Below are 11427 nucleotides of genomic sequence, written 5' to 3' on the forward strand. Positions count from 1 at the left end.
AACAGGGCCTTATCATGCTTGGCTAAGCAGGACTGCACTGAGCAGGATGACATTCCCTACTAACACATCAATCTGTTTCTGCCCCAGAATATATACAGACAATGACTTCAGGTAAATAAAACATCTAAGTTAATGCAGTTTTGCTCTGAGGAATGAGATACCACATTTCAGTGGTATTCTACTATTCTATTCTATAGTTCAATAATTCTATAGCTATTCTATTCTATACTTCAATAATTCTATAGCAATTATATTCTATAGTTCTACAATTATATAGCTATTCTATTCTATACTTCAATAATTCTATAGCAATTATATTCTATACCTCTACAATTATATTGCTTCTCTATTCTATAGTTCTATAATTATATAGAAATTATATTCTACAGTTCTATAATTATATAGCTACTCTATTCTATAGTTCTAAAATTCTATAGAAAGTATATTCTATAGTTCTATAATTATATAGCTACTCTATCCTATAGTTCTATAATTCTATAGAAATTATATTCTATAGTTCTATAATTCTATAGCTACTCTATCCTATAGTTCTATAATTCTATAGAAATGATATTCTATAGTTCTATAATTCTATAGAAATGATATTCTATAGTTCTATAATTCTATAGAAATTATATTCTATAGTTCTTTAATTATATAGCTACTCTATCCTATAGTTCTATAATTCTATAGAAATTATATTCTATAGTTCTATAATTCTATAGAAATTATATTCTATAGTTCTATAATTCTATAGAAATTATATTCTATAGTCTACTGTGTTCTAATGGAATACTGCTGTAATTCTACTGTAATGCTCAGTTGACACTTGAGCCTTTTGTGTTGTAATTATCCAGATAGGTCCAACAAAATTGTGAAACAATCATGAAGCTGTCAGAAATAATAACAATTATGAGAAATATTACAAAATATAGATTTTGTTAATCATTTAGTTTATGTCATTGTAGTAAGGAGAGATAGAGGGAAATACATCCATTCAACCTTCATTAATACAGGTTCGTGACATTGAGATGAAACCTCAGAGTAATAGACAGAACTACATCATCGGAGCTGGATTCTAAATCTGTTTATGACACCATTGTCTAGGCAATATGACATACAGTATTTTACACTACCACTGTCTTCAGACAGTAGGTTGTGTTACTAAGTCTGAACCGAATTCAAAAAGTGTCTCAGAGTTGTAATGCTGATCTTAGATCAGTCTCGACTTCTACATTATAATTACTAAGATTACGTGGATGTGAGGGATCTGATCCTCAATCAGCGCCTCTTTACTCTGAGTTCACCAGCCAGTAGAGCTGATAGGGTGAACGGACCGATACAAATTGCAGTATGTTTCATGCATCATGCAGTAGGATGCTTTAAGTTTTGATGTACCCGTTTGTTTGTCAGCTAGTATATTGTTATGCCATGTTAAATAAAGACTGGAGAGCAAGCAACTTCAGCATCAACATATCTTCACACTGAAGCCAGCTTCAGCTATCCTGAGAATGCTTTGATTACAAGCCCTATCTCAATTGTGTTTTAACCATTATTTGTTCAATGATTGGTTTAAGGATTTGTTCATATACATTGGGGTAAAATGAATAGAATGGAATAGCACTGTGGGCTCCAGTACATTACCTTCACATTAGTTGTATGACAGTGCCACCTCTGCCTCATCAGCTGTAGGGTTAGAGTTAGTTCCTGGTGAACTTACTGTACATCACATGAAATTACTCCTTCCAAACCAATACCTTGCCCCGGAATTCATCAGGCTTACAACCAGATTGAAACCACATGCTCTCAAAATACATAAATGCAACAATAGAATAGAAAACAACAGAAGGAAACAGAACAGAATAGAACAAAATAGAACTAAACAGAATAGAACTAAACAGAATAGAACTAAACAGAATAGAACTAAACAGAATAGAACTAACCAGAATAGAACAGAATAGAATAGAACAGAATAGAACAGAATAGAAAAGAATAGAACAGACCAGAATAGAACTAAACAGAATAGAACTAACCAGAATAGAACTAAACAGAATAGAACAGAATAGAACAGAATAGAATAGACCAGAATAGAACTAAACAGAATAGAACTAACCAGAATAGAACTAAACAGAATAGAACTAAACAGAATAGAACAGAATAGAATAGAACAGAATAGAACAGAATAGAACAGAATAGAACAGACCAGAATAGAACTAAACAGAATAGAACTAAACAGAATAGAACAGAATAGAACAGAATAGAATAGACCAGAATAGAACTAAACAGAATAGAACTAACCAGAATAGAACTAAACAGAATAGAACTAAACAGAATAGAACAGAATAGAATAGACCAGAATAGAAGAGAACAGAATAGAACAGAACAGATAGAACAGAACAGATAGAACCAAACAGAATAGAACAGAATAGAATATAATATAATAGAATAGAATAGAATAGAATAGAATAGAACAGAACAGAATAAAATAGAATAGAACAGAACAGAACCAAACAGATAGAACAGAACAAATAGAACAAAATAGAACACAACACAACAAAACAGAATAGAACAGAACAGAACCAAACAGATAGAACAGAACAAATAGAACAAAATAGAACACAACACAACAAAACAGAATAGAACAGAACAGAATAGAACACAACACAACAAAACAGAACAGAACAGAATAGAACAGAATAGAACAGAATAGAACAGAACAGAATAGAACAGAATAGAACAGAACAGAATAGAACAGAATAGAATAGAACAGAATAGAACAGAACAGAATAGAACAGAACAGAATAGAACAGAATAGAACAGAACAGAATAGAACAGAATAGAATAGAACAGAACAGAATAGAACAGAATAGAATAGAACAGAACAGAATAGAACAGAATAGAACAGAACAGAATAGAACAGAACAGAATAGAATAGAACAGAATAGAACAGAACAGAATAGAACAGAATAGAACAGAATAGAACAGAACAGAACAGAATAGAACAGAACAGAATAAAATAGAATTGAACAGAATAGAACAGAACAGAATAGAATAGAACAGAATAGAACAGAACAGAATAGAATAGAATAGAACAGAATAGAACAGAACAGAATAGAATAGAACAGAATAGAACAGAATAGAACAGAACAGAATAGAACAGAATAGAATAGAACAGAATAGAATAGAACAGAACAGAATAGAATAGAACAGAATAGAATAGAACAGAACGGAATAGAACAGAACAGAATAGAACAGAACAGAATAGAACAGAATAGAATAGAACAGAACAGAATAGAATAGAACAGAACAGAACAGAATAGAATAGAACAGAATAGAACAGAACGGAATAGAATAGAATAATAAATTAGAACACAACATAATAGAACAGTATTAGACATTAGAATACAGATGTGCGCATGCTATGGATATGAATGCGCAATATGATTTCCTTACAACCTTTGTTCTATAAAAATAAAGCTTGAAAATGTAGACTCTGTTACATGAGCTCATGTGCGTAGTAACTACCTAAAGACTTAAATGCGCGGAAGGTTGGATGGATGGAAAGATGAAAGGATGGATGGAAGGATGGATGCTCTTAAGTGAATTATTTCTGGTCAATTAATTCGGACAACTTCTGAAACTTTGGGATCTATGGCGGAAGTATTTAGCCTAGCGCTGAAGGCAGTGATCTAAAATCATGAAACGTCATTGCTTTGGTTACCTGACACTATATGTGCTTTGTCACATATTACGATGTCATTAAATGACTAAATGTAACATCTTCGTTCAGACCACCAGAGTTGTTCAGGTTGCTGATATTTCCTATGTTAAGATTAGCTGGTTTAAAAAATAAAACAACTTTCGGGCCAGAGAATGCAAATGAGCTAGTCATAGGACATGACAATAACAGATAGTAAATCACATAGTACGCCAAGGCTACTCACTATAGCCTGACCTTAAACCGCTTTCTCTAACACAGCTGATCATCCGTCGGTTGGCCCAGTGGTGGAACGGCTCGACCGTGTCCCCACCGTCTCCATAACGACGATGCCCGGCTTTTCCTCCGGACGCTGGGCGCTAGCCAGGCAGGTGTCCACTAGGCTGCCGCCTCCCTGCAGGGCAAAGCACCGTACGTGGCTGTGGAAACTTCAGATGCTAGTAATGGCAAGGTGACGGAATGATATTGATATCTATTTTCATTCATGGGGCGTTCATATTGCTGACTTTAATTGAACTTCAATAAGCTAGTCATATAATAATTATAATAATAAAAAAATAATAGGACAATAAAAAATTAAAAAATATAAAATAATTACAGTAAGCAAACCTTAATAAAACCGCAACATGAATATTAGGGCTTAAGTGTAGCTACAATCCATTGTTTATGGACAATTTAGTAGGAAAAAACACAACCCTACTTTGAGAGTCAATCGGTTTAAAAATCCTTCATAAATCTTATATGAATGGCTTTATGTTGTGCTCGCGCAAACTGAAACAACGGTATAATAACAACAACAAAAAGGCGCTCTGGGAGGTTATGGCACGAGGCTGTAGCTGTAGCCTATACGGCCTATAAATCTCATCCAATGTCAGTCGGCCAGTAAAGAGTTAAAGGGAGGAGACGGTGAGTGACACGCCTCATTGGGTAGATTATGTGCTGCAAACAAAAAGTGTGTGTGTGTGTGCCAGTCAGCCAGTGCATCGCGCCCCTTCTGCACGCATCTCTTTCTCTCTCTCTCTCTCTCTCTCGCACTCTCTGCCTCTCAGCAAAGGGAGATATCAGCGGCACCACTGTCACTTTCAAACGACCACACAGGGACATGTACTGACGCGGAGGACGCATCGAAACCTGCTCTCCAAGGCGGCATATTGATTCAAGCATCACTTTGGTGGATTATTATTTATTGTCAACAAAAAAAGGTACGTAGCCAGAGCCTGTGTTTGTACGCGCTTAATAGAGGGTTTGTTTTGCAGCGACAGAAAGACGGGCAGGCACCGCCACAAAGCAGTAGCCAAGTCAGCATCCCATGAATGGAGCACGGTGTCGTGTTGGAGACAGAGCTCCGCAGATGTTGGGGTCCAGCAGACAATCGGCAATTCAGCTCTTGCGTTGATTTAGGGCAGTTTTTTTAGACTGACAAGGCACCCGGATATAGGAGTAAAACACGCTCTGAAATAGGAGGCAGAAGGTTGAATGGGTTGGCCTCATCCATTTTATGGATGCGCATACATTCCGGGTGCTATTCTCTCTCATTTAGCTCAGATGCATATTCATTGGACCTTTTGTGTGGCTTTCCCTTGGTGCGAGAGCGACCTTTAAAGTCACAAAAGACAGGGTTATATAGGAGATGGAGCGAAAAAATTGCTTTTTTTCTGCAAGCGGTGGTCTTTAGTTGAAGGGTAGCATTTTGTTCAAATGTTTTTGATATAGAATCGGCTAAATAGGAGAACAGGATCGTAGGATATAGCTCCAAAGTATTTTTTTATCTCAACTCACGCAGCCGAAGAGAAAAGCTACTTTGGTTCGAGGGCCGGTACGTTTCTTGAATGATAATGTTTCACTATAAAGCGGCATTTGAAAGAGGATCATTTTGTTTGATATGCATTGCAGACAGCTGTTCATTTTTTTTTTTGGCTTTTAGGCTCAGACACTGTGAGCAAATGAATGGAAAACTAATGATCCATTATCAAACAGCGGGCAAGAAATAACATCTCAATGATATGGGGACATTTAGGCATGTTCAACGTAACAACACGTTTCAATATTTTACAACATTTTGTCGTTATATATTTACATGACAAATGATCATTATTACATGCCAAATATTATTAAGTTGGTTTTAGTTAATACGCTCATGAGATCTGGACGCATGGTTCGTGTTAAAGGCAAGGTAGCACAATTTAGAAGAAAACAATTATAAAAACATTTGCATATGTGCATAAAATTAAGATAACATGACATTAAAATTAACATGCACAAACATAATGAATTTGATAATACAAAAGTTGAATCGTTATCGTTATTATTATTTACCAGTCATTCATCTAGACACACGGCTATTTTTGTTGTTGTTGCCTGCGTGCACGTGTCTCCGGGATGTGTTTACACCGGCCTATACGCATAATTGAATGGAACAAGTGGCAAAGCAAAGGTAGATCACAGCTGCATAATTCAGTGAGGCCAGAGAAACTGGTCACCCGTAAATACACTCTGCGTGCTGCCTTAATTACAGTCTCGAGAGGGAACGTGGTGGATTATGGTAATGAGGGGACATACGTTGGGAGCGCGTGTAGGATAGAGTGAAAGGTTGTCTGACATGAAACCGGTGACTTTGACAGTCCACTTCCAAATCCATTCGATATTGCTCTTTCGATTTTATTACGGACCTTACCGTTTCTTATTGCTATTTTTTTTCTTCCTCTACCAGAGGCTAAATTTAAATAATTAGGTTACAAACTTAGAAATTAGGGTTTGAGATGAATGCACAGTTCCGTTTGCAAATCCAATGTAGTAAAGCCTTTGTAATAATAGTAGTTATAATAATAATAATATGCCTAATTGAAGTGATACATCTCTACCAAATATAATTCATGTTAGGCCTATAAACAATAATAATTTAGAGACAGCGAAAATATATTAGTATCAATGTCATTATTATCATTACATTGATATTGGATTATTTTTGTATTATTATCAAATCAAATCAAATTTGTATTGCTCACATATAACACGTGATTAGCAGATGTTTTTGCGGGTGTAGTGAAATGCTTGTAATAATGCATTCATTGTATTAACATTATTGTATTAATGTTCTGGTTGTATATGTTTATCATAATTATAGAAATTAAAAAATGTTACACCATTGTTCCTATTCCGTTTAGGACCATGCATTCATTTTCTCCTAATTAACAGCTATTTCATCAGCATCTGGGAATTTCCGCGGAAAATAGGCAACCAACCATGCTCTTTGAAATTGATAGGCCATTCTCATCCTACAATAGACTTCAATTAATTAAAACGACCGGCCCCACAAAAATTCCCTTTCCTAGTCCAGCTCGTCCTTGACAGCTGACTACATGCATTTAGCCAACCCTCTCACGAAGTGCCAGTTTATTTGACCTCATCATCATCTCTAGACATTAGTATATTGTATCTTTATTCATTCTTTCTCTTTGTCTGTTCTGTTCGCAACCAATAGTCAACGATGGAGGAATCCAGCTCACAGAAGTTGGTTTGGGACGGCGACGCTAAAGCCGTGCAGCAGTGTCTAACCGATATATTCACCAGTGTCTACACCACATGTGACATTCCGGAAAATGCCATTTTCGGGCCTTGTGTTTTGAGCCACACGTCGTTGTATGACAGCATAGCCTTCATAGCGCTCAAATCAACGGACAAACGAACGGCGCCATACATATTCAGGGTAAGGAAAGACGAATATTATGATTTTTCTAGAATGATAATAATGATAATATTATTTATTTACGATGTTATTACAGTCTCCTTCTTCAGACTGAATTAAATTGTCTGCCGTGGTTGATTCTATCATTATTGATCCCATTTCACCAACAAGATAGCACAGTATAGTTTCACATTTCTATTTCTCATGACGTCGGTGTGACACGGTATACTCTATGTATTAAAATCAGATCAAACTTTATTAGTCACATGCACCCGAATAAAACAGGTGTTTCATCCTTACAGTGAAATGCTTACTTACAAGCCCTTAACCAACAATGCAGTTTTATGAAAATACCCCCCCCCAAAAAAAAAGTAAGAGATAAGAATAACAAATCAGTAAAGAGTATCTGTAAAATAACAATAGCGGGGCTATATACAGGGGGTACCGATACAGAGTCAATGTGGAGGCTATATACAGGGGGTACCGATACAGAGTCAATGTGGAGGCTATATACAGGGGGTACCGGTACAAAGTCAATGTGCGGGGGGCACCGATGTCGAGGTAATTGAGGTAATATGTATATGTAGGCAGAGTTATTGAAGTGACGATGCATAGATATTAACAGAGAGTAGTAGCAGCGTAGAATAGGGGGGGGTCAATGCAAATAGTCTGGGTAGCCATTAGATTAGAACCTATTGGAGATCTTATCTTACAAGATCGCATGTAGGTATAATGCATATCGATAGTTGCACAGCCAAAACACATGAAAAATAGCGTAATTAAAAATAAAACAATTGGACAGCCTATGCGTAACGGTTAGAATGAATACTGGCGCACGGACTTCTCGTTTCGGTCCAACTAACCGATTTGCCTCGCTCTCTGTCACCGTTTGACCGCGCAGGTGGACACCTCAGCAGCCAACAGCACGTCTGAGGGCTTGATGTGGCTGCGGCTCGTGCAGTCGGCGCGGGACCGGGAGGAGCAGAACCTCGAGGCCTACGTGAAGAACGGTCAGCTGTTCTACCGGTCTCTCCGGAGGATCGAGAAGGACGAGGAGCTGTTGGTCTGGTACGGGAAAGACCTGATTGAGCTGCTGCTGCTGCTCAGCGCCGGTAAAGCTCCGGTCAAGGCCAAGGGTGAGTTGCAATTGTAGCATGACCTGGTACTCGGCTTATTATTTTTTATATAGGCGTTTGCGTTGCCCTTTTGAGGCATCATTAAACAAAAGTTGAGGAATACTGTTGATTTGATGCTTAAGTTCAAGAGCATAATAACCCCGCTGTTATTGTTGAATCAGGTCATATTGTAACACATCCTGTCATTTAAACCCACAGTATCATTTCCTTTTAGGGTCAATTCATTTGTTTAAAAAAATACATTGAATAAATCTTCTCTAGGCCTATTTATAATTTATAATTTATAACTGATAATAATCAGTAGCTTATAGTCAAATCAAATCAAATGAAATTGTATTTGTCACATACACATGGTTAGCAGATGTTAATGCAAGTGTAGCGAAATGCTTGTGCTTCTAGTTCCGACAATGCAGTAATAACCAACAAGTAATCTAACTAACAATTCCAAAACTACTGTCTTATACACAGTGTAAGGGGATAAAGAATATGTACATAAGGATATATGAATGAGTGATGGTACAGAGCAGCATAGGCAAGATACAGTAGATGGTATCGAGCACAGTATATACATATGAGATGAGTATGTAAACAAAGTGGCATAGTTAAAGTGGCTAGTGATACATGTATTACATAAGGATGCAGTCGATGATATAGAGTACAGTATATACATATGAGATGAGTATGTAAACAAAGTGGCCTATAACAAAACATTACAGTGGTGTTTTTCAGGGAGATATCCTACTACAGAACTTCTTTCTGAATGACTGACATTATTTCCCTCCGTTTTCAGGGTCGGCTCCCTATTCGTGTCCTGACTGCAACCAGCGCTTTCAATTTGAGTTCCCTTTCCTCGCCCACCTGAGGTTTCGCTGCACCAAGAGACTACAGAGCATGGCGGCGGGCGATGTGGACGAGGAGGTCCCCAGTAAGGAGCCAAGCACCGAGCGCCCTAACCCCAACCTTACAACTACCACACCCACCAGGGCAAGCCCTAAACTGGGTCGCTCGGAGGGGGACAACGCCAAACCCTCCACAGACTTCCATAACCTAGCCAGGGACCTAGAGAACAGCCGGACTAGCCCACCCAGCGACCGCGAGGCTGAGATACGCAGCGAGAGCTCTGGGAAGAGGAAGTTCTCAGAGGTAGAGGACAGGGATAGAGAGAGGGACAGGGATGGTAGCAGGGCCTCTCTGAGTCTGTCTCAGTCCCTCAAGTCTAAGGAGGAGCTGGCTAGCTCGGCACAGAACTACCGGGGAGCCTACGGCCTGGAGGAGAACAGACGAGGGCCTACGTTCTCCCCACCAGGGTCGGGATCCACTGAGTCAGGTGGTGAGGGTAAACGCAGCGCCTTCACCGAGGTCAAGAAGTCTCCACAGAGCCTAAAGACGCACGGTAACAGCAGCACCAAAAACCTCCAGAGCTCCAACGCCGAAAACAAGGACGGAGGTCGGCCCGGCCCCGTCAACAACCCTCCCCAGGAGAAGCATCTCAACATCAGGCAGGTTCTGTCAGAGACTCAGCCTGTCCAGCCACAGACCCGCATGGAGGCCTCTCCACTAGGGAGCGCCTTCACCTCCGTAGCCCAGCATGGTGGGGGGAACAGCGGGGAGAGGAAGAGCGCATTCAGCCAACCTTCCCGCCACGCTACCTCCTCCTTCTCCCAGATCTCTCCTCTGGTCATGACCACGCCCAAACTCCTGGACTGCCACCCGGCGGTGGGCGACACCATCTCCTCCTCTAGACTCTACCAGGCAGACCACCTGGCCGCCAAACTCCACGGCGCCGAGCTGAGCACCAACTGCCCCGTGCCGGGCGCCATGTCCAAGCAGAGTCCGTTCCTCTACGCAGCGGCTGCTGCCACAGCCTTCTGGCCTAAGAGCCAGGGCCCCATCCAGCTGCAGATGCCCTCAGCATTAACCTTACTCCCCCCCTCCTTCACCTCTCTGTGTCTGCCCGCCCAGAACTGGTGCGCCAAGTGCAACGCCTCCTTCAGGATGACCTCTGACCTGGTGTATCACATGAGATCGCACCACAAGAAGGAGTTGGCCATGGAGCCGATGGTTAAGAGGAGGCGTGAGGAGAAACTCAAGTGTCCAATCTGTAACGAGTCATTCAGGGAGAGGCACCACCTCTCGCGTCACATGACCTCCCACAACTGACCTTTAGATCAATAGCAAACCGTTTTCACACTGCTAGGCCAAGCTGAACTGAGCCAAGCTGAACTGAGCCAAGCTGAACTGAGCCAAGCTGAGCTGAGCCAAGCTGAGCTGAGCCAAGCTGAGCTGGGTTACGGACTTGCATCAGATGAAGGAAACCTTTTCCACAAAGGACACTGTGTAAAGAAAAGACTGTAGCCGAGCCAGCACAGTATGGCTCGGTCATCCATGAAGTTACTGGGACAGAGCATAAAGGACAATTGGAAGATAATATACCCGAGCCAATTCAGCACAGTACGGTTTGGGTCGGCAATATAGTGGGAAAAGGTTATCACATCACTGACCATGGGGAGGAACTTTTTTACCATCTGGTAAACAGACATGGAATTACTAACTGACTGACTGACTGACTGACTGACAGGCTGACTGGCTGACTGGCTGGCTAGCTGACTAGCTGACTGGCTGACTGACTGACTGACTGACTGACTGACTGACTGGCTGACTGGCTAGCTAGCTGGCTAGCTGACTGGCTGACTGACTGACTGACAGGCTGACTGGCTGACTGGTTGACTGACTGACTGGCTGACTGACTGACTGGTTGACTGGCTGACTGGCTGGCTAGCTGACTGGCTGACTGACTGACAGGCTGACTGGCTGACTGGCTGGCTAGCTGACTGACTGGCTGGCTGACTGACTGACTGGCTGACTGGCTGGCTAGCTAGCTGACTGGC

The 11427-nt window shown here is 40.5% G+C and overlaps 1 protein-coding gene across 1 annotated transcript; it reads left to right on the forward strand.

The window, feature by feature from the left end:
• The first annotated feature begins 4694 nt into the window (after nt 1-4694).
• LOC109885291 (PR domain zinc finger protein 8-like) lies at nt 4695-11181 on the forward strand. Its single transcript, XM_020477137.2, has 4 exons — nt 4695-4920; nt 7200-7424; nt 8305-8539; nt 9330-11181. Exons 2-4 carry the CDS (start codon nt 7206-7208, stop codon nt 10697-10699), a joined length of 1824 nt encoding a protein of 607 aa, XP_020332726.1. The 5' UTR covers nt 4695-4920; nt 7200-7205; the 3' UTR covers nt 10700-11181.
• The last annotated feature ends 246 nt before the right edge of the window (nt 11182-11427 follow it).

Source organism: Oncorhynchus kisutch, linkage group LG8, assembly GCF_002021735.2.
Source record: "Oncorhynchus kisutch isolate 150728-3 linkage group LG8, Okis_V2, whole genome shotgun sequence".
In the NCBI taxonomy this organism is placed as follows: domain Eukaryota; kingdom Metazoa; phylum Chordata; class Actinopteri; order Salmoniformes; family Salmonidae; genus Oncorhynchus; species Oncorhynchus kisutch.

Excerpts from the sequence above, each read along its gene's own strand:
- LOC109885291 (XM_020477137.2), top strand. The coding sequence starts at position 7,206 with ATGGAGGAATCCAGCTCACAGAAGTTGGTTTGGGACGGCGACGCTAAA. Across the intron at positions 7,425-8,304 it reads CGGCGCCATACATATTCAGG|GTGGACACCTCAGCAGCCAA; the intron begins GTAAGGAAAGAC and ends TTGACCGCGCAG. Across the intron at positions 8,540-9,329 it reads AGCTCCGGTCAAGGCCAAGG|GGTCGGCTCCCTATTCGTGT; the intron begins GTGAGTTGCAAT and ends CTCCGTTTTCAG.